General features: G+C 39.8%; 1 protein-coding gene, 1 long non-coding RNA gene and 1 pseudogene across 2 annotated transcripts in view; 2 read left to right on the top strand and 1 right to left on the bottom strand.

The window, feature by feature from the left end:
• LOC115301572 overlaps nucleotides 1–769 on the bottom strand; it is a 57584-nt gene extending 56815 nt beyond the window's left edge. Inside the window, exon 1 of the long non-coding RNA XR_003913166.1 lies at nucleotides 697–769. This is a non-coding gene — a long non-coding RNA (uncharacterized LOC115301572). The remainder of the gene's footprint in view (nucleotides 1–696) is intronic.
• A 4867-nt stretch (nucleotides 770–5636) lies between these two features.
• On the top strand, nucleotides 5637–6391 carry LOC115301571 (annotated as a pseudogene).
• Nucleotides 6392–23032: 16641 nt separating this feature from the next.
• The window catches only part of HIF1A (hypoxia inducible factor 1 subunit alpha), a 43415-nt gene continuing 42572 nt past the window's right edge, over nucleotides 23033–23875 (top strand). The window contains exon 1 of the mRNA XM_029950533.1: nucleotides 23033–23393. Within this exon, the coding sequence (XP_029806393.1) occupies nucleotides 23359–23393 (35 nt within the window). The 5' untranslated portion in view covers nucleotides 23033–23358. The remainder of the gene's footprint in view (nucleotides 23394–23875) is intronic.

Raw genomic sequence — 23875 nt, 5'->3', positions numbered from 1 at the left:
TTCTTCAGCTTCATTTGTTCACTCACTGAACGTGTGCATTCAATCACTAAGTGTTCACTGAGTGCCTGCTCTTTCTGTCAGGCACTGAGCCTAGCACTGAGGACACTCCTACTCTGAATGAGCCAGGCTCTGACTAACTAGCACCATGAACCATGTGCCCCTCTCCTTTCGCTTACCCAGCACTTCCTGCTTTACCCATCCCCATGTCCTCACTTATTCCTATTCTTCTTTCATATCTTAGGTGAGTCTTCCTCCAAACAGCCATCCGTCATTCTCCAAGTCTGGACTTGTGTCCCTTCCACGTATCCCCCAAGTGCCTTGTGTATATTCATTTATGAGCTAACCATACTTTATCACAACTGCCCACTTATTGTACTAAATCTCAAATAATGTGTAAATTCCTTGAAAGCAGAAGCTCTATTGTATTCACCATTATATTCCCATCATCTCACACAATGCTCAGTCCATTGAAGGACTTCAAATCTTTATTAAATGAGTCAATCAGTTAACTAATAAGGAAGGTGCCATATAAGGGGTATCTCACCCAGACCTAGGAGGGGTAGAATGTTGGGAAGGAAAGGCTGGAGAACTTTTCCCATAGAAGGTAGTATGTAAACTGTGTTTTGAAGGACAGTTTGGAAAGGTTGTTGGCAGTTGGAAAAATAACAATTAGGTTAAAAAGTAAAGAAAACATACCAATGAGAAGAGCTAGCATGGTGTGAATACAGGAACTTTAGGTAGTCTCCTTCATATAGTCTGCTTCATAGAGTCTGAGAGGAAAGACAGTGAAAGATGAGGTTAACTAGGGATAAGAAGGGCCTTGCTCAAGAGTTAAGAGCTTAAACTGAAATTTTTTAAAGATGTTAAACAAGGAATCAAGATGACCACACTTGTACTTACAAACACCACTGGCAACTGTGTGGTGAGTGAATTAGAGACAAGCATGGCTGGCAGCAGGAAGAGCAGTTAGACATGAAATGATTATAGGACCTGAGCATGGGCAGAGTGAAAGGTATTAAAGAAACAGAATTGATGAGACTTGGTGACTAATTGACAGGACTTGGTGACAAGAAAAAATACAGAGTGAATCTAGAATTATGAGTTCAATTCTACCAGGTTGGGTTGGAGATGTCTCTTGTCTATTAAGGTAGACATTTGTATTTGGACTAAATAGGTCTGACCTTAGAAAAAGTCTAAACTGGGAGGCGAGTGTCTATGGGCGTGAGAAAGGAATGGACATATGGATGTTCACTGCACAGTATTTCTAGCTTTTCTTTAACTTGAAATCTTTCATAATAAAATGTTGGGGAGAAAAAGTGAGAAGAGGCTGAAGAAAGCAAAGGAAAATAGAACAGAATAGCATAAAATAAAATAAAGTAAAAAAATTATGCAATTTAAGAGGTAGATAGAAAACCAGCAAGGGGTGGAATTCTAGAAATCAAGGGAAGTGTTTCAAGAAAAAGGAAGTAATTAACAGTGTCAATTTCTGAAGGTCTGTAAAGTGAGGTAAGAAACTCACTTATTGAACTAAGCAATGGAAAACCTCAGTAAAGGCCCTTTCATGGAGTGTTGGGAGTAGAAGACAGGGAGGATCAACAGTGATCAGGAAGTGAAAAGGAGAGACAATGAGTACAGACTACTCTTTTAAGGGAAAGCAATATCAGATGACAGCTACAGGGGACTACTCAAAGAGTCTCTTTTTAGATGGGAGGCATCTGAGCCTCTCTGTACCCTGAGGGGAAAAGAATCAGGGTAGAGGTTGAAGATAGAGGTGAGAGAGGAGATAAACAGTGTTTCCAGATTCCTGAAGAAAGGGCAGTTGATGAAATCCAAACACATGAGCAGAGATTAGCTGCCGGGAGCAGGAGAGATAGCTCTTCCTAAAGACAAAGAGTTGAGGTGGAAATAGATCCAGAAAAATTTCTTCAGGGACACAAGAAGCAGAATAAGTGCTTGTCCATCCACCTCTAATTTCTTTGTGAAATGTTGGCAAGGACAGTTGCTGATAGGGACGAGGAGGGGACAATCCAAATAGCAAGGTTATAGGATGGATCTATCTAATAGTTTTCATGTATACAGTGCACTTTTACCAATTTTCATGCAATTAGAGAACTGTGGGGTAAAATGTAAAAACTCCACCAAACTATCCATAACATAATATAATCTTTAAGCTTCTCATTGCCTGAGAGGTATTTTTAATTATCAGTCCTAATTACAGTACAATCTGCTTGAAGAAATGCCAGTGGATAGAAACAATCTCCCCATGCCTCACAGTACTCATCTGTAAACCAAAGCACTTGAATCACAACCAGATGGGTCTTAATTCTTACGGTTAGTATATGTGAATAGCATTGAGTGCACTTATGCAATGTGTGAGACTTAGGTCTCCAATCAATGTTTTTGACAGTTTTCTTAAGAGGTATTTACAAAATTTCTTGGATTAACACAGCTTGTTTACTGAGCATGCCATAAAACTCCCCTAGGCTAAGAATCCATTGCAGTGCATCTGGTAATCTCTCTCTTGGACAGCACAGAATATAAATTGAAGTCAGATTGGTTTTAGGTTAACCTCCTCTATAAATTCATTTTTTAAATTACAGATAGCTAGGAGGTAGAAAGTTGAAAATACATTTTATAAGAATGAATGATAAACCTGTAAGCCTTAAACTTAAAGGGGTGCCTGGGTGGCTCAGTCAGTTAAGCATTTCACTCTTGATTTTGTCTCAGGTTATGATCTCCCAGTTCATGAGTTGGAGCCCTGCATCAGGCTCTCTGTTGTCAGTAACAGAGACCACTTGAGATCCTCTGTCCCTTTATCTCTCTGCCCCTCCCCACCTCCTGCTCTGTCTTTCTTTCTCAAAAATAAATAAACATTTTTAAAAAATTAGCAGAAGTGTTAAGAGTAAACATTGTCCTCTTGATGATTAGGGTCAATTACGCTTTCTGGATACTGGTTCCCTTCTTGCCTCTGTCTGGGTACATGGAGCCCAAAGTAACCAGGTGAAAGCTGAAGCTTCAAATGCAATGGGATTATTATTATGTCCTCTGATAACAGGGCCTCCAGACCCACCATGCCCAAAGCAGGGATGAGAAGTACACATTTTGTCAAATGTGTCACTGGCAGTGATGATAAAAAAGGATAGCCCCATTCCATTCCTTGTTTCCCAAACTTTCGTATTTTACCTATCAGGGATACAGAAATACCATGCAATGTGTGTCCCTGGGGATTTATACAACATTCTGGAAGATGGTGCCAATCTCACAAGGTATCCTCTTCAGAATGGAGCCTCAGATCCATCTTTCAGAAGCTGTTTCACCACTCTACTGAACTGATGGCTTCTGGGGGATACAGGGTGAGATAGGACCAATGGACCCCAAGGCCATGTGTCTCTGCTACACCTGTTTGCTGTAAAGCTGGTTCCTACATAGGTCTGAAAGAATCCAGCTCATAATGGGCTCCATGAGCCAGAAGACTACTTGATGTCTCATGGTCATATGCTCTCTCTCTACCATGGCCCGATAGTCCACTGAGTACTTTTTTGAATGGTTTATACTTTTTGCAGCAGAAAGCATGGCCTTGTGCCAGAATCCCAGAGGTTCCCATAAACTACAAATGATGTCTTTTCCCACAACAAATACTTCTAATACACACATTTCAAATGAGGGTAATAGCACCCACAAGAGGGCAAAAAATGATTCTTGAGTAGTAAAAAAAAAACCAAAACTCTGAGATATTACAATGGTTTGTGGTTCTTCAAAACTCAGCTCTACCTGACAAAATCATATTCCTTAATATTACATTTCTCTTATTGGGTTTTCTTGAGCCTTACATGAGCAGCATTGACATTGATTTAACAGAAAACACAAAACATATGTAAGATGAGTACTACAAAACTATGGTGAATAACGGCTGTGATTGGCAGATTTTCTCTTGATGGATTGCTCTATCTTGCAGTTATACAGGGAGAGTGAACTGTGTGTGTGTGTGTATGTGTGTGTGTGTGTGTGTGTGTGTGTGTGTGTGTCTATTAGATGCTATTTACTACATTGTAGATATTGTCCAAGTTGGGTCCTCAGTGCTGTTGGGTGTGATTTGGACTTAAAAAGTAAAAATAGTTTCTATTTTATAATTTAATTCAACAAAAGTCTTTCAACCCATCATTAATTATGTCAAGCATTTAGAAGATGTTGACAATATCTCACTATCGGCCTATAGTTTTACTGAAAGCCCATTCAACTCAAGATAGTTCACGTGTCATAGTGATAGTTCTTTTTCCCCTGAGGCTATGAAACTACTTGATCACTTGAAAAGGAAACATCCTGATAAGTAGGCAAATGTATGTAATATATCAAATCTTTAAAATAGAATTTTGAGCTATGTAGTAGTGCTACTTCCTTAGTTAAGAACACATGAAAGAATGATAAGGAAGTGACTGGGTCTTAGAAAATTGCAGAAATTATTACAAAACCTGGTAGTGCTCATAAAGTTGTTAAGAGTATTGGATGACTATAGACACTACAGTTTCAGTAGTGATGTGTCAAAATCCACTATTTTAAAAGAACTACCATTAAGCAATGATTAGATTCATAGATGTTATCTGAGTGGTTAGTTGAGAAGCAACTAATCAGCATGTTAAAAATAAGAAAAATTTCTATTCAGAATGATGAAATATAGTTAGTGACAATAAGTCCTAATGGCAACTATTGTTATTTCTGTGATGATTACAAAGTATTAGAAGGGATGGTATGTTTGTAAATCCTGTAGAAACTATACTAGAACATCTATTTTTGCTGTTGTAGAATTTTGGTTCGATGAGACACAAGTACCATTGGAGAATTAAGTGCCCTGTGTTTCTGGTGGAGCAAATTACACAGTTGGAAGACAAAGATTTATACAGCCCACCTAAAGGAAGTATGTCCTGAAGTTCTCTCACTAAACTGCATTGTGCCTCGACATCAGCTGATTGCAACAAATATAAGTCCAGTCCTTCATCTCAATATTGCAAGTAAAAGCATCAATAAAATAAAGTCACATAGTAAATATGATTACCTTTCCATAAAACTTAATGTTGATAAGGAATAGTATGTGAGGTTTCTTCTGCAAAAAAAAAGTTACATAGCTTCTTGAAGGACACTAACAAGATTTGTAGGCCTTTTGGATATAATCCATTTTTCAGAAAACAAAGGAGACAGATATAGTAAAGGTGATCAGCAAACACATACACACAAACAGCTTATGTACTATGGTTTGAATTTTTCAGGAAACTTGATAAAGAAACATTTCAACTTCAAGTGAAATTGTATATTATGCAAATATGCAAACAACCCTTACTGAAAATCTGGAATTATTTTCAATTGATTGAGAAAATGATGTAACAGAACGCAGGAGTTAACAGATATCAATGCATTAGTCACTGAGAATACAGTTAAGGATTTTTCAGATAATTTAAGAAGTCAAGGCAGTGTGCCGGCGGTCCTGCGGATCTGTCTCTTGCTTCAACAGTGTTTGGACGGAACAGACCCAGGGACGCCCCTACTACCAGCCTCCGACCACCCTCCAGCCTTTTTTCCAGTCGCAATATCAATGTCTGTCAAGCCATCTTTTTGCCCACCGTCTGCCTTCGGGACCAGCCAACACCTGATTTTGAACTTAACTCCTCGTTACCGATCAGCCATGACCTCCCAGATTCGTCAGAATTACTCCACCGAGGTGGAGGCCGCCGTCAACCGCCTGGTCAACGTGCATCTGCGTGCCTCCTGCACCTACCTGTCCCTGGGCTTCTATTTCGACGGTGACGCTGTGGCTCTGGAGGGCGGGGGCCACTTCTGCGAGGTGGCTGAGGAGAAGCGCGAGGGCGCTGAGCGTCTCCTGAAGATGCAAAACCAGCGCAGAGGCCGCGCCCTCTTCCAGGACGTGCAGAAGCCGTCCCAAGATGAGTGGGGTAAAACCCTGGACGCCATGGAAGCGACCCTGCTTCTGGAGAAGAACCTGAAGCAGGCCCCTTTGGACCTGCATGTCCTGGGTTCTGCCCGCCCAACGCCCCCGTCTCTGTGACTTCCTGGAGAATCACTTTCTAGATGAGGAGGTGAAACTCATCAAGAAGATGGGCGACCGCCTGACTAATCTCCGCAGGCTGTCCTGTCCCCAGGATGGGCTGGACGAGTACCTCTGAGAAAGGTTCACCCTCAAGCACGATTAGAAGCCTCTGGAGCCCAGCAGCCTCTGAGAGGGTCCCTCTGATATCCCCCAGGTGCCAGGGCTCATGCCCGAGTCTCTCCTTGCAGCCACTAGGCAGCATTTTAAGCCTGGAGCCCTCTCCCAAGCGGTGGACCAAATGAAAATAAAGCTTTTTGCAGCAAAAAAAAAAAAAAAAAAAAAAAAAAGAAGAAGTCAAACTTCTACAAGATATCAAGCTACAGCAGCATGGTGTAAGAAGAGCCAGATCCAGAAAAAAAATCCATAGTCATAACGCTGCATGACACTTTGTTAGCAGATGTTCCCACCTGTTCAGGTAAGTGCTCCAATTCCCCAAAGTGTTTCAGAGAGTCCCAGGGGAGTATCTCACGTACCTTCACTCATCAGTGTGGGTCCTTCATTTCTTTACTGTAGCTGGCCTCCGTAGTTCCAGGGCTCTGCTTCGGTGCGTGCCAACTGGGGCTCTGCTTAAATGCTGCTGCTCGCTTCTGCCATGTTGACCTTCTACACCAGGTGAATATCCTTGCCAATCACCCCAGCTACCTGTGCGCTCAACCCTTGCTGCATATAAGTGAACGACAAAGTGAGGCGGGGAAGCTTTTCTCCCCTCTGTGTTACACTGTTGGAGGGCTTTGTAACAGCACTCCAACTGGTTTTAAGGTTAACTTGCTTCAAGCTTATGCACTCCTCGTTTGCTGACCTGAACCCCATAATTTATAGTGGAACTAACCTACTTCCCTTGAGATCCTGCAGACAGCTGGCCTTGAGAAAGGAAGGGCCGGACTTTGGGGAAGATAAGGTCTGACACTGGAAAACAGCCACCACCGACCATAGTATCCTCAATAAGAGACACCTGGGAGCCTTGATTCCTAGGAACATGGGAAGGAGTATGGACGGCCTTGTCAGGACCTGGCTTATTGGGCGGCAAGGTTAGCTTTTACTGAGAGACACCTGGGAGCCTTGATTACTGGCAGAGAGGAGGGCCCTGGCTGCCTTGCAAGGACAAATGATTAACTGCTGAGCACCAGCTTCTCCTGCATGGAGTCCGTTCACCATTTCCTGTGCCTTTTTTAAAAACATCTGGCTTCACCTGCATGGGGAGGATGGTCTTGGGAACATTAGTCTTCCACCTTCCCTGGTTGCCAACCTCCTGAATAAAGTAACCTTTCCTTTTCAACCAATACTTGTCTCTCAAGTATCGACTCTCCAGAGGACAGGAGCCAGACCTGAGTTCAGAACCAGTCCTCTGTCCAGTAACAATCTCACAGCAACATTCTTAAACTCTAATATGTAAAAATAAAAATAAATAAATAAATAAATAATAAAACAAAAACAAAAAACAAAAAAAACCCAAAAAAATCCCTGCTTTCTTCAATCACTAGATCACTTAGATTATGTTACTAAATTCAGTCCACAACACACTTTCTATAGGGTAAGTTGTCTTTGAGATTTAATTGTCCTTTTGCTATAATTTGGTTCCATTGAATTCTTCACAATTTACAGGGGCCTACATATGCCTGAAATCAATAATTGCCATGATCCCAATGATTTTCCTAAAGGCTTATCACCTAAAATGGAATAGATGCAAATAGATGCTGGTAGACAGGAAGTTGCCTCCTCTGCATATAACTTAGTTTTAGCCAACCTAGGATGCCCTATTCAATTCTCAAAGAAAATGTAAAGGATTTTACTGTGCAACTTAAAAAACACATATTTTTAGAAGGAAAAACACCTAAAACTCAGATTCTGGAAATTGGGTTTCCAATCTTTGCCTCTAGTTTTCTGTTTGATCTCATGCCCTCAACCTATTTCTTACCACACTGTATTAAACAGTTACACAAGGTGGCTTTGGTTGTCAAGCAGGGTGACAGATGTCAAAGTGCTTTGAAAATACTCACAGTACTGTTCAAATGTGAGGGATTCTTATTTTTATAATATTTACTTCAAACTTTACCTTTTGAATCTAATTTTCCACCTACTAAGTAAGTTATAACATTCACTCTGTGTTTTTCAGTCTTATACCTTTAAAGGTTGCATGAGATCAATTATTTTAAGGGAGCTTTGTCATAAAATTTAAGAGTTGGAAGGGACTTTGGGGATTACCTAGCTCAAATCTCTCATTTTTCATACAAGGAAACTGAGTCCCAAAGAAGGATAGATTATCTCAGTTTGGTTGGTATAAAAGGTCAGGAATGCAAGATCTTGATCAATACATAGTATTCACTTCACCATATCATAGGAACATGCCCTCAAGTACATTATTTCTTTTCAGAGAGTATCCAACATGAACGGTTGTCCAACATGCTTATTCACCAGGCCTCCAGATAAGCTATATGATATTCATTCACACCATTCCTTATTCCCAGAGCTTTTAAACACTAGTGCTTATACAGGTCAGTTTTTAGGAGACTAACAAAATGGTATTTATTGAGTCCCTTTTCTGAACGAAGCACTATCTGAGGCACTGAAGATCAACATTTAAAAAAATTTTTTTAATGTTTATTTATATTTGAGAGACAGAGAGAGAGAGAGAGAGCATGAGCAGAGAAGGGTCAGAGAGAGAGGGAGAATCTGAAGACAGGCTCCAGGATCTGAGCTGTCAGCACAGAGCCCAACATGGGTCTTGAACCCACCAACTGTGAGATCATGACCTGAGCCAGAGATGGACGCTTAACTGACTGAACCACCCAGGTGCCCCACTGAAGACCAGCATTTAACAAGATAGACAAACCACTGCTATAACAGAGCTTATACCTGCTGAAATACTAGATATAAAAGTAATATATATGTTAAAATAAACCTGTTGTCTTAAGCTTATAGGACACACAACTAATGCTCTCCTTGGCACTGTATTTCTTTAGTTGGAAGTCTCTATTGGAACATTTCTTCTCCATATTACACTAATATTCAAGTTTCAGTCTTCCTAGAAACAGTTTCCAAGTCTTTTAACCATTTAAAAATATATCTATGGGGGCACCTGGGTGGCTCATTTGGTTTAGTTTTGACTCTTGATTTCAGTCCAGGTCATGAAGTTGCAGTTTGTGTGATTGAGCCCCACGTTGGGCTCTGTGCTGACAGCAAGGAGCCTGCTTGGGATCCTCTCTCTCCCTCTCTCTCTCTGACCCTCCTCCCCTGTGTGTGTATGCGCTCTCTCTCTCTCTCTCTCTCTCTCTCTCTCTCTCTCTCAAAACAAATACATAAACTTATAGTAATAAAAGAAAATATATCTATGGAGGACCACATGCAGTTATGAAAAACACCTGTATGTTTCAGGTATCTGCCTCAGACTCCATGGCACACATATTTTGCTAATACATACCTTTGGTGGCATTCATTTCCTAAACAGAGCAGCCCTTCGTTGAGGAGGAAGGAGAAAAGAGCCATCTTTTAACATCTGTGTTTAGTCATTTCATTTTCCCTTCATGTTTTGGAGCAGAAGCAATTCATTCAGCTATTTTATCCTCCTGAGTTTTTCTGCTTTATGCCAGCTGACAATCAGCTATTATACACATTCTTCTGGTTGGAGTAGTGAGAACAGGGCATGTAAAGTTCTGAAAAATGGAGCTGGAATCCAGGATCCAATGAGCCATAGACAGAGCCAAGATGAAAGACAACAAAGGACAAGAATACAGACAACATTCAAGGCTTCAATCAATTGATAGTTGAAATGTATACTGGTGAAGATAATACCAAAGAAAGGTCAGAAATAAGATAAGTGGCACAGTGAGCAGGTGGTCAGCCTCTTTATAATCGTATCATTTCTAATCAATTTTATTGAGGTATAATTTACATACAAGAAAATAAAACCTCTTTATGTGAGTTTGATAGGTTTTGAAATATGGACCTACTTGTGTATCTACCACCATATCAATATGATAATGTCTTAGGATGGACTCCTTTTTCTCACCATGTAACTTTCTCAGCTATTTCTTCTTGCACGTCCTAGAATTGCAAAGCTCTGGGATTTGTCTTTGCTCCAACAGAAAGTATCAATGAAGTATCAGGAGCAATAATACCATGAGATAAATTCTTGTCCCCAAACCTAGTTGCTGCAGATCTTGTTAATGGGATGTGAAAAGGGCTTGGAGGATGTTTATGCAGCAAACATCAGAGATGTTCTGCTGCCTGGTTGCATGGGGAATATGGAGGAAACAGTTCATAAATCCAGATGCTTATCTGTCCAAATACAAACAGTTTTCACCACCCATTGGATTGTTTCCTTTTGTCCCTTACAATCCTAGAAAAGTAGACAGGAAGTAAGGAGTGGAGGTGAGGGCTAGGACTGGAAGGTATTAGTTGAAGTAATGATAGACAAGGTCTACCATTCCCAAGACCACCCCAAACCTTGGTACATAGTGTGTGTTTAATATCATGAGCCCTGATAATAAGATAATGCTGGAAAGTTTTGGCTTACCTGTTGTTGCCATGTAGTGTACACTCACACAGGAGAGTAGCTAACATGTCTTTGCAAGTCCAGGTATAAAATTAATCAACTTCTTGTGACTGCCTCTGGTTCTTCATAGGCAAGTCTTGACACACTTAACCAAAGGAATCTTTGTAAATTTTCCAATATAAGAGCCAACTCGCTAATGTTTCTGCATTACCCACAAAAAAATCAAAGGGAAAATATTATCCACCGCAAATTTGGAAAATATGAGTTGCCAATGACTTAGTGCACATGGAAAGAAAACCAAGCTAGAATGAATATTAAGTAATGTAAGACTCTTGTTTTCTTTCTGCTATAATTTTTCTATCACAGTTTTTCACTTAAAAATGGTTATTTTTAAATCCCTGGATAATAGAAAGATAAACTTGTAGTAGAAATTAACATCTAGAGGAAAAGTACCCTTTAAATGCCATAGTCACTGGCATTTTGGGTGTTTTGGGTAGTGTTTTCTTCCTGGTAGAAACCGCAGTTGATTTGGAGAGAATGAGTATAACCCACGAACAGTTTCTAAAAGTAAGCACTCTGTCCTAAGATTTATTCTGAGGTCTCTCACCTACCCTCTATCATCTGACAACCTGTATTACAATATGAAACATTTTCTTTTCTGGGAATATTGAAACAAAATTGGACGGAGGTGCACAGAGATTCTCTAAGGCTATAGGCTTACAAGAGGTTATTGTTTAACAGGGTTTTGGCAGAACCTTAGCAGATAGTATATAGAACTTGAAGATGTTTCTCCTCTAGAAATATGTGAGCCAATCCAAATTTTTATCCCAAAGAATAATTATATAATATTAATTCATATCACAATCAGAAATGTTTGAAACCTAATAAATGCATTCCTAAATCTCTTACTATAGAATTGATAGATTCACAGTGTCCTTTTCACTCTTTACATAAAAACTCAGATGAAGCCCACCTTGTTTCAAAGGGATTTGAAGTCATTAGTTGTTTACAACAAAGAGATTTTGTGTCCTTGCAGCTAAAATGATGGTGTATAATATGCAAATTCAGAGTAGTTGCTCTAAAGGTAGTAAGGACAAAAGGAAGAAAAAAATAATTTTTAACTAGTTAGAATAGTCGAAATAAATAAAATACAGGCAGTTTTTCCATTTATAACTCATTTAAGGTTGAGAGCTTTCACAAACAGATAAGGAAATTGACATGGTGAGATTTTTCCAAAGCAAACTATAATATAAAAGTTTGTCTTTCTTGATGGGGGAGAGGGGAAAATGGGTGATGGGCATTGAGGAGGGGCCTTGTTGGTATGAGCACTGGGTGTTTTATGGAAACCAACTTGACAACAAACTGTATTTTTAAAAATTTGCCTTTTTAGCTGTGAAATGTCTCTTCGTTAACCTGCCTAAAGAAACCCAATTTTATTTGCAATCAAAATTAAAAGATATCTGTCCATAGATATTAATATTACATTACTTTTATTTTATATTCTTGCCATTTTACTTTCTGTGTCATCATTTATTTCTTGTAAATACTGAAAATATTATATATGTGTGAACTGATGAGAGATAATCTCCAAATGATATCGTCATGTAAAATAGATTTAGTAGGTCAAAGTATATACTAGTCCATCATCTGTACAGAAAGGAAACAGATCTTTTGGTGCATTAATTGAATATCTCTGGACAGACACACAAATACTGGTAACAATGGGTTCCTCTACAGAGAAGAAAGAGGTGAGGGAGGTCAAGAGAACTTTTTGTATTTGCTCATTTGTTGAATTTGAATTTTTTTCTAGCCAAAAGCATAACACACCCTACAATCACACGCATAGCTATATTACTCAACTTTTCCTCATTCTAAAATTGATGCTCTAGGAAGATGAACTATGTTTTTATCCTCCCCACCTTACCCTCTACAGCTTCGAACATTTTCTGACATACAGGTATCACAGTTTAAGTACCATAAAGGAGTGGCATGGTCTATAATCCTGGTTCCACTAATTCCTAGCTTTGTGACTTTCTATTTTTACTGATCCATGACATGATCACCACAATTCCTACCTCACAGTGGTGTAACAGTGCTTAAATGAAAGAGTGTATCTAAAACTGCTTAGCCCACCCCCCAAAAAAACTCAAAAAATAAAAAAATAATAAGGCTTAGCCCAGTGATTAGAATATGACTGGTACTTAAGAGATGATTATTCTTATGTGCTGGGCACCATCCCAGATTCTAGGATTGCCAGTATGAAAGATTCCTGTTCATAAGGAGCTCAGACTCTACAATGGCATACAACCTGCAGATTAAAGAAAAAGTATGTCTGGCCCAAAATAGAATGGACACAGTGTATGTTGAATTAATAAATGATACAGTGGGGCACCTGGGTGGCTTAGTTGGTTGAGCATTGACTTTGGCCTAGGTCCTGATCACGTAGTTCGTGAGTTTGAGCCCTGCATAAGCTCTGTGCTATCACTCTGTCGGCGGAAAACTTGCTTTGGATCCTTTGTCCCCCTCTCTCTGCCCCTCCCCAACTTGCACTCTGTCCAAAATAAATAAACACTTTTAAAAAATAAATGATACAGCGATATGCTCTAAATATGTAACATATTGGTGTGGTTTGGGATGGGGATAGAAAACAGGCAAGGTAGATTCTCAATAAATATCTTTTTTGGGGTTATTAATGTACCAACTTTGATACAGGTGAAAAATATGTGAAAATATTATAAGCATTTGGATCAGGAGGTAGTATTACCATTATTTTTCAAATATAACACTCTAATCTTTTTTTTCTTTTATATCTTTCCTTTTTAGAAATAAAAACTTTTATGGAGCTGTGGCTTTTCACAATCTTTTTGCTTACTTCCAAGTTGGAAAAATATCCAAATATCATTTTTCTTTTTAGTCAAAGGGATGTTTTATCAAGGTTTATTCTTACAAATTTAAGCTTTCTGCGTTATTCAGGAAGATAAGAAAACTTGCCTTTGGAAGAATATTCCTTCTTTCCCCCCTCTTATAATTAATAGACTATTTCTTGTTTTAGGTGTATATAAAAATTAAACAAGAGTACATAGAGTTCCCATGTATTCCTTCTTCCTCGCCCTGTAAACAAACCACTCCCTTATTATTGACATCTTGCATTGGTGTGACACATTTGTTACAACTGATGAAGCAATATTGATACATTACTAATAAATAAAGCCCATAGTTTACATTAGGGTTCATACTTTGTGCTGTAGAGTTCTATAGGTTTTGCCTAATGCATAATATCATATATCTATCATTAGGGTATCATAGAAAATGCTTTCACTGCCTTAAAAATTCCCCGTGCTCCATCTATGCATCCCTCCCCTCTTTCCTCCAATTCCTGGCAACCACTGATTTTTATTTACAAACTCCACAGTTTTGCCTTTTCCAGAATGTCAATAGTTAGAATTATACATTATGAGGCCTTTTCAATTTGTCTTCTTTCACTCAGCACTATGCACTTAAAAATCCTCTTAAATATGCCTTTGATGTCTTTTGGTGACTTGATAGCTTGTTTCTTTTTAGCACTGAATAAGATGCCCTTGTTTTAATGTATCAGAATTTGTTTATCCATTTACCTAGAAGCAAATTTTAGTTGCTTCCCATTCCTGGCAGTTATGGACAAAGTTGCTATAAAGATTCATGTGTAGGTTTTAGTGTGAATGTAAGCTTTCACTTCATTTGGTAAATATCTAGGAGCATCTCTGCTAGATTGTATGGTAAGACTGTTTAGCATTGTAAAAAACAGAAATTGTATTCCAGAGTGGCTGTGCCATTTTGCATTCGTACGGGCTGTGAACGGAAGTTCCTATTGCTCCATATCCTCGCCAACATTCGGTGTCAGGGCTTTGGATTTTAGCCATTTAAAATGTGCAGTGGTATCCCATTGCTATTTAAATTTGCAATTCCAAGGTTGCCTCGCTGGCTGTTGGGGAGGAGCACTTGACTCTTGATCTCAGTGTCATGAGTTTGAGCCCCACATTGGGTGTAAAGATTACTTAAATAAATAAATAAATGATTTTAGGGGTGCCTGGGTGGCTCAGTTGGTTAGGTATCTAACTCTTCATTTTGACTCAGGTCATGGTCTCATAGTTTGTGAGTTTGAGCCCCACATTGGGCTCTGCACTGACAGTGCCAGGGCCTGACTAGGATTCTCTCTCTCCTTCACTCTCTCTGTCCTTCCTCTGCTCATGTTCTCTCCCTCTCTCTCTCTCTCTCTCTCCCTCTCTCTCTCAAAATAAATAAAATTTAAAAAGAAATAAATATTTTTAAAAAATAAAATAAATTTGGAGTTCCGTAATGACATATGATGTTGAACATCTCATATGCTTGTTTGCCATCTGTATCTCTTCTCTGATGAAGCATCTGTTCAGATCTTTGGTCCATTTTTAAATTGGATTGTCTATTTTTGACAAGTCCTTTATCAGATATGTGTTTTGTAAGTACTTTCTTCCAGTATGTGGTTTGTCTTTCATTCTCCTAGTAGTGCTTTTTGGAAAGTAAAAGTTTTTAACTTACTAGAGCCCAATTATTATAGAAGTAATAATCTATCTTTTTTCTTTGTCTCTGAAAATGTAATATTTTCTTTCATGAGTCATGCTTTTGGGGTTGAAGCCAAGGTCACCCAAATATTTCTCCTATGTTATCATCAAACAATTTTACTGTTTTATGTTGTACATTTAGGTCTTAGATCCATTTTGATTTAATTTTTGTGAAAGATATGATGAGGTCAGAGTTTAAATTTATTTTTTTTCTAAATGTGGATGTCCAGTTATTCTAGAACCATTTGTTGAAATGATTCTTCCTCCATTGGAATGCCTTCTTTACTCCTTTGTCAGAGATCACTTGGCTATTTTTGTATGAGTTTATTTCAGAGCTCTTTATTATGTTCCATTGTTCTATTTATCTATTCTTTTGCCAATACCACACTGTTTTGATTATTGCCAATACCACACTGTTTTATTATTTGATTTTGATTATTTGATTATTGCTAAATCTTGAAGTTAGGTAGTGCCAACCCTATTTTGTTCTTCAATATTGTGTTTAGTATTCTGATTTGCTTCTCCAAAAACACCTTCAGAATCAGTTTGTTGACTGTGAAAAGTAACCTTCCAAGGATTTGGATTGCATCGAGTCTATAGACCAATTGAGGCAAGAATTGACATATTAACAATATTGAGTTTTCCTATCCATGAACATGAAATCTCTATTTATTTAGATCTTTGGGGTTTTTTCCTGAGAATTTTTATAGTTTTCCTCACATAGGTATTAGGCATATTAAGTTAAATTTATACCTGTTTGTTTGTTCCTTTCTTCCTTCCTTCCCTTTCTTTTTTTGGTGCTAACGTAAATGGTGTCATGTTTCCCCCTCCAGTTCTACTGAGGTATAATTAATATATAACATTGTGTAAGTTTAAGATGTACAATGTGATGATTTGATACATGTATATGTTGCAAAGCACTTACCATAGTAAGATTAGTTAACACTCTTTTACCTCACATAATTGCTATTTTATTGTAATTCTTGCTAAGGCGAGAACATTATAACTCTGCTCTCATAACAATTTCCAAGTATACAATACAGTATTGTTAACTATAGTCAGTGCTGCTGTGTTTTTAATTCAAATTCCAATTGCCCATTTCTGTATATAGGAAAGCAATTGACTTTTCTATATTAATCTGGTATCCTGCAATCTCATGATAACTTTATTCATACCACAAGTTTTTCTGTTTGTTTTGTTTTTGTTTTGTTGAACCTTTAGAATTCTATTCGTTGCCCTTGTCCTTCATTTCTTTTTTGTCTTCCACTCTTTTTCTGCCTCTTTGGTTTGAAAAAGAAGCATTCCTGGGTGCCTGGGTGGCTTAGTTGGTTGAGCATCCAACTCTTGATTTTGGATTGGGTCACAATCTCATGGTTTGTAAGTTCAAGCCCTATGTAGGGCTTTGAACTGACAGCTTGGTTCTTACTTGGGATTCTACCCCTCTATTTCTCTCTTTGTCCCTCCCCTACTTGCTCTCTCTCTGTCTCCTTCTCAATCTCAAAATAAATAAATAAACATTAAAGAGAAAAAGAAGCATTCCATCTGATTTATTCTATGTGATTACATTTTCTCTCCTCCCTTGGCATATCAATTATACTTTTAAAAAAATTAGGCCCAGGGAAAGCGTGGGGACTGGGGTGGGATACAAATAAAAAGAAAAATCAGTGGTTATCCTAGAGTTTGCAATGTACATTTATGACTAATCCAAGTTCACTTTCAAATAACATAAACTGCTTCACCAGTAATGCAAATACCTTATGAGAATTTTCCCAGTTCTTCCTTCTGTCCATTTTAACATTGCTGCCATTCATTTCACTTATCCATAAGATATATCATATAATACATGTTACTATTATATTTCTGAACAAACTGTTATTTTCTAGAACTAAGAAAAAATTTAAAATTTTTACCTTTATTTTTTCTGTAATACTCTTCTTATGTAGATTTGAGTTTCTAACCTATATTATTTTCTTTGTCTCTGAAAACTTAACATTTCTTGCAAGTCAGGTCTACTGGCGAAATTTTGTTTTCAATTTTATTTATTCTTCACTTTTTTTTAACTTAAAAAAATTTTTAATGTTTAGATACTTAGAGAGAGAGAAGAAGCAAATGGGGGAGCAGAGAGAGAGAGAGAGAGAGAGAGAGAGAGAGAGAGAATCCCAAGCAGGCTCCATGCTGTCAGTGCAGAGCCCCATATGGGGCTCGATCTCATGACCTATGAGATTAGGATCTGAGCCAAAATCCAGAGTCAGATGCTCAACACTCAACTGACTGAGCCACCCAGATGCCCCTCTCCTTCACTTTTGAAGGATGATTTCACTGGGAACATTCTAGGTTGGTGTGTTTTCTTCCTTCAACACTTTGAATACTTCATTCCACAGGCCTCTTGTGGCTTGTTGATTTTGGCCCAGCTCATGATCTCACAGTTGTGAGATGGAGACCCCCGTTGGGTTTTGTGCTGGGTGTTGAGCCTGCTGGAGATTCTTCCTCTCCTTCTCACCTCTCTCCTCCATGCTCCCTCCTCACTTTTGTGTGCTCACATGTGCTCTCCCTCTCAAAAAAAAAAAAAAAATCACTTCACTGTCTTCTTACTTGGAAGGTCTCTGAAGAGAAGTCCAATGTAAGTAATTCTTCCTTCTTCCTCTATAGGTAAGGTATTTCCACCCCATCTCATACCTAGCTTCTTTAAACATTTTCTCTTTGTCTTTGGTTCTCTGCAGCTTGAATATGCTATGTCTAAGTGTAGATTTTTTTTTTTTTTTAGTATTTATCCTGCTTGGTATTCTCTGAGCTTCTTGAATTTGTGATTAACAAAAAAATTTTTAATGTTTTTATTTATTTTTGAGAGAGAGAGAGAGAGCGTGAGTAGGGGAGGATCAGAAAGAGAAGGAGTCACAGGATCTGAAAACAGGCTCCAGGCTCTGAGCTAGCTGTCAGCACAGAGCCTGACGTGAGGCTTGAACCCACAAACTGTGAGATCATGACCTGAGCCCAAGTTGGATACTTAACCGACTGAGCCACCCAGGTGCCCCAGGATTTGTGATTAACTGTCTGTCATTAACTTTGGAAAAATTTCAGTCATTATTTCTTCAAATATTTCTTGTGGTTTTTTTTCTCTTCCCCTTCTGATATTCCCATTAAACCTTTTCTAATTGTTCCACAGTTCTTGGATATTTTGTTCCAACTTTTTCATTAATGCGTTTCCTCTGCATTTCAGTTTTGGAAGCTTGTACTGACATACTTTCAAACTTTCATTCTTTCCTCATCTGTGTCCAGTTTACTGATGGGCCCATCAAAAGCATCATTTCCATTTCATTGTTTTTCATTTCTAGCATTTTCTTTTTTTACTTTGCTTATAGTACCATCTGTTCTTGCATGTTGTTCACTTTTTCCATTAGAACCCTTAGCATATTGATCATAAGTATTTTAAATTCCTGGTCTGATAATTCTAAAATCTTGGCCATATCTGAGTCTTATTCTTATGTTTGGTTTATCTCTTCAGATTGTATTTTTTTGTCTGTTAGTATGTTTTGCTTCTTTCTTTCTTTCTCTTTCTTTCCTTCCTCCTTTCTTTCTTTTGTTCATTCGTTGAAAACCAGACATGCTATATCAGGTAAAAGGAAGTTGGGTAGATAGAACTTTATTATGAAGTTTTATGTTTCTCTGGCTAAGAGTTAGGCAGCATTATTGTTTGCTGTAGCTGTGGTGTCTGAGGCTAAAATTGCCTCCAGTGCCCTTATTTTTGTTTCTCTTGTTGTCTTTGGATGTCCCTAGTGACTCTTTAAATAGGGTCTGAGGCTTGCTGTTCTTTTAGCTGCAGTTCCCTATTATTACACAGAAGCCCTACTGATGTGGTAGCATGGTCAGGTTGGAAGGAAGGAAAGCATTCTCCAGTCCTCTGATTAGTTCTCAGTCTCTTAGTGAGTCTGAATTGAATATTTCCCTTTTCCCACGTTGAAGGCTGTCCCGGCTGGGGTTGGGTATTTCCCTTCCACAAGGTCAGTTGGTCTCTGGCAAAATAGTTTCTTTTGAGGTTCAGATCTTGTTAAAAAGAACAGAGTGCTCTGGGTGTATTTTAAAAGGGTTACTTTTACTCCCTCATGAAAGCAAGAGGAGAGTTTTCTCAGATCTTCACAATGAGAATTTGTTAGGGCTCCTGACGGTAAAACTCAGAGAAGTTGTCAGACCCCTCTAAGGCTAAGTCTCGGAATTTTAAATTCTCAAGCTGGTCCACACAGTGCCTCCAGCAATCCACAATTACAATTAAAGTATTCCTACTGATATTTGCTCCAACTGTCATGTTGGCTTCAGCTGCTGGCTTCCGCTCCTGGTAAACTGTGATCTTCTGGTAAGCTGTGATTCTCCATATCCATCTGTCCGTCTGTCCAGTTTTCAGGACAGTGGTTTGCCCAGTGACCTCAATTCTCTGATGGATCTAAAAAGAGTTGTTGGTTTTCAGTTCATTCAGCTTTATTTTCTTATTGTGAAGATGGGAGCTTCCAAGCTTTTTACATATGAGACCAGAAACTAGAAATCCTTCAGCATTCTTCTGTAAAATTATGCTCAAAATCTGTATCATAATTAAAAAGTGTTAGCGATTTTTCAGGCTATTCTTATTCTCCATAAACTCTGACAAATATATGTATTTATTTTGTTTTGATCTTTAAAAGAAAAAAAACAAGATTTTTAATGTCTGTTGCCTTCTAGGCACTTTCTTTCTAGATGATCTACTTTTCTTTTTTTCTTCTTCCTTCTTTCTTCTTCTTTTTTTGTTTTGTTTTGTTTTGTTTTTTGTTTTGTTTTTGGTTATTGTTCCTAGAGTAGGTCAAAGGTGGGGGAAAAACTAAGGGTAATAATAAGCCAAGAATCACTTGCTGACCACAAGTTCTCCCCATATAGTTTGATACATTCTAAACTATCTGAATCTGATGTGTTTTACTCTTTACAAGTTTCAATGCTCTATTTAGTAGTGATCCAAATTTCAAGTTTTACCTTGCCTTCTCAATCACTTCCTAACTTCCTGCTTCCCTACTAATATGGGTTAAGGGTCAATCAATTTGCAAGTGACCTGTCAGTCTATTTAGAAAGTTCTGTATAGAGTGTTTTAGATTTAAACCTGAATACTTAGACAAATTAGAACGTGAATAAATAAATTAAGGTTTATTAAAATTGTAATAACATAAATGTATTTACTAATAGGTGGTTGTAAAGAGGATAGCTTAAAATTTTATCCTACAGAAACCTTTGCTTTTTAAAATTCTGTTACTTAAATAGGATTGATTGGATTATGGAATATTACTTGGCTAATTTGTAATAATCTGAAAACAAACTGGTTGAATATTACTGCTTTCAATGCTCATATATGGTATGTGTATATATAAACATATATATGTATATGTTTCACACATCTATAAAATACCATATTCTACACATTTTTGGAAAGGAAAATTGAACTTTGGGGCAAATTTAATGAATGCTGAAAATGTCTTGCTGATCGAATTATCCTTCCACTTTTAACTTTTGAAATGCTCAATTTTTTTAAATGGCTTAATTTACTATTTACAAAGTGCTCATTTTTTTTAAATGTAACAAACTATATACTTTGGCTATAATCACTGGCTAGAGAGAATTTCTTAGTAGTATAATGAGAAAGGAACTGGGTGAAGATCTCTGCCACCATGCTTATATACCAGGATGGGAACACTGTGAAGAGTTCCAAAGATTACAACAAAGAGTATTTATGGGTTTGTATTAACATAATAGGCAGTCTTGGATAGTTAAAACTAGCTGAACTATGACAAAAGCCCAAATAATTACTACTAGCAGAGGCACAAATTTCGGGGCAAAAATAATAAGACTAATTTTTAAAAACCCACCAACAAGGGGCACCTGGGTGGCTCAGTCAGTTAAGCCTCCAACCTCAGCTCAGGTCATTATCTCACAATCCCTGGGTTTTGAGACCCTTGATGGGCTCTGTGCTCACAGCCTGGAGCCTGCTTCAGATTCTGTGTCTCCCTCTCTCTCTGCCCCTCCCTCACTCACTCTCTGTCTCACTCTCCCAAAGTAAAATAAAGACATAAAGAAAAATAAAAAAAACCCCACTAACAATACTCATACTAGCATTTAGTGATTGCTTACTGTGTGCCAGCAATAATTCTAAGTGCTTTAAATATATTATTGCAATTATGTCATAATTCTGTGACATAGACATAAACGAGTAAACTGCACCACTGAGAGAGTAAATAACTTGTTAGTGTCAGAGTCTGTATTCAAATTCACTCCTGACTGGTATCACTATGTTTAAAATTGAATTTTCAGCTTGTTAAATTAAAAGGTTTGTGTTTTATAGAGTTCTTTTTTTCACAATTAAAAAAGATACGTGAGTAAATATTTTTGGTCTTTTCCTCTTTTCAGGCATTTCCAATTGTATTTTTCAAGAAGACATATCATTCAGCAATGTAGATCTAAAACTTAAATAATAACATTAAGATCAGTCTTTATATCTTAATGGGTCTAGTGAACCGTTTATCAGAGTTTGATGCTATGTTAGATGGGCTGTTGTTTTTACATTAAATATAACTAAGTCCAATATAGATATTCACATTAATATACAACTCAAAGCTAGATTGTAAATGTAATATGGCAAATGTGAGAAGTAAAATCTAGCGGCAAGTGGAGATAAAAGTGCAATGATTTTTTGTTGAACTCAATACATTTTTTTCATTTAAAAGATTGACAGGCTTGAAATATATCTTTTCAAAGGCAAAAAGTGATTACGTTTTATTCAGTAGCTTGCAATGTCAGTTAGCAAACAGACAATACTGGCCGCCACCACATCGAGTTCACTCCGGTTCAGCAGTCCTCTGCCCAAGTCTGGGTTCGTGGTTAGGAGAATCCTTCTTTCCAGTCTACACAGTGAACTAAAGGTGGCGAGTCTCAAGCTAAGGGTCATTTTCCATTTTTCCCAGTCCAGCTCAGATTATTGTGGGCTCTTTTACAAACAACAAAAAAGTAAAATGAAAGTCAACCTAAAGCCATTTTCCTCCTGAAGCCCTGAAATTCTGGTTTATGCTTTTATTAAAGCCACTGACACCTATTTGTAAATGCTTAAAGTAATTTCAGATTTTAAGATTTCCCTGCTACCTTAACTACTACCCTTGAGAAGTTTACAGCATAGTTTGTTTGCTTTATATTTTTATTTGCATTTACTCAGTAATCAAACTTCCTCATAGACAGTGGACGTGGAGAGTACCCTTGTGTTCCAGGACAAAGAGGGCGCTCGGTGACAGAGCCCGTGGTTGGTCGACCCGGCAAGAAAAACCCCATTGGAACACATGTAAGCAAAGGGTCGAAAGAGTTTGCTGCCACGACGTGAAGTCTGCTTTGTTGAACTGGGACTCAGCAGAGCTGGCGGCAACCCTGCACAAGCACAGCCTCCGAGAAAGAGAGCGAAAGACTTGCTGCACCGGGAGCAAGAAATGTGATGCAAGCTTGAGACCCAAATCCCTTCTCAGCAGCGCCTCCCAAAGCCAGCCACTGCTTTCCCTAGGAGAAGGCAAAGCGTCCCCAGACCCAGGTTGGCCGCACCCCAGCTCCTTTCTCTTTCCTCCGCAGCTGCACACAGACGAGCACGTGAGCCCGGCCGCGCTTCCCAGCTGTGCCTCAGCTGACCTCCTCCTGATTGGCTGAGACAGACGTGGGCTGGGGTGGGACTGGCCGGCGGCGTCCTTCGCCATTGGCTCTCAGGAAACCCGCCTCCTCCTCAGGTGAGGCGGGCTTGCGTGAGCGCGAGCCGGAATCCGAGGGCGGGCGCGTCCCCGACACTCTTTCCCCCCCCCCCGCGCGCCCCCGAGCGCGCCTCCGCCCTTGCCCGCCCCCTGCCGCTGCCTCAGCTCCTCAGTGCACAGAGCCGCCTCTTCTGAGGGGACGCGAGGAAAGGCCTCGCCGCCGCTTCGTCCAGTGAGTGGGGCCCTGACAAGCTGCCCGAGAGGAGGCTCTTCCGAGCCGGACCCGGACCCTTGTGATTGCCGCCTGCTCCTCCGCCTCCGGTTTTACGAGGGGTTTCCCGCCTTGCACCTCCCACCTCTGGACGTGCCTCCCCTTCTCTCCTCGCGTGTGGAGGGAGCCAGCGCTTAGGCCGGAGCGAGCCTGGGGGCGACCGGCCGTGAAGGCTTCGCGGGGACCGATTCGCCATGGAGGGCGCCGGCGGCGCGAACGACAAGAAAAAGTAAGCCCCTTGCCTCTGCCCGCCGCCTTCCCCGCCCGCCGCCGCCACGGGCGCGAGGGCCGGCCTCGGCGCTCCGGAGGGGGCCGCCTTTTTGTTTCTGCCTCGTCTCCCCTCCCCTCTCTCCCCCAGCCTAGCCGGCCGGGCTCCCCCGCTGCCCACGTCGCCATCTTGTCGTGGGGGGTGGGAGACGCCTCGAAAGTGCTCTGAGGGGCCGGGGGCTGAGCCCCGCCGGCCCTCCCCTCGCGGCCACCCGGGCCTCGCGTCGCCCTCCCGCCGGCCTTGAAAACCTGGCCTGCCCCGTGGCCCCCCATCCGGCCGGACTTGCCCTGGCCCGAGAGCCCCGGGACGAGGGACGAGCCGCGGCTCGGTCGCCGCCGTTTGCACCCGAGCTTCCGCTCCTTCCCGCCCCCATTCTCTCCAGCTCCATTGACCGCTCGGCCCGGCGGCGGCCCCTGCGCGCCGGTCCCGGCTTCCCGGTGGGC

The sequence above is a fragment of the Suricata suricatta genome, chromosome 9 (genome assembly GCF_006229205.1).
Source record: "Suricata suricatta isolate VVHF042 chromosome 9, meerkat_22Aug2017_6uvM2_HiC, whole genome shotgun sequence".
In the NCBI taxonomy this organism is placed as follows: domain Eukaryota; kingdom Metazoa; phylum Chordata; class Mammalia; order Carnivora; family Herpestidae; genus Suricata; species Suricata suricatta.
This window is presented reverse-complemented; position numbering and strand designations above follow the sequence as displayed.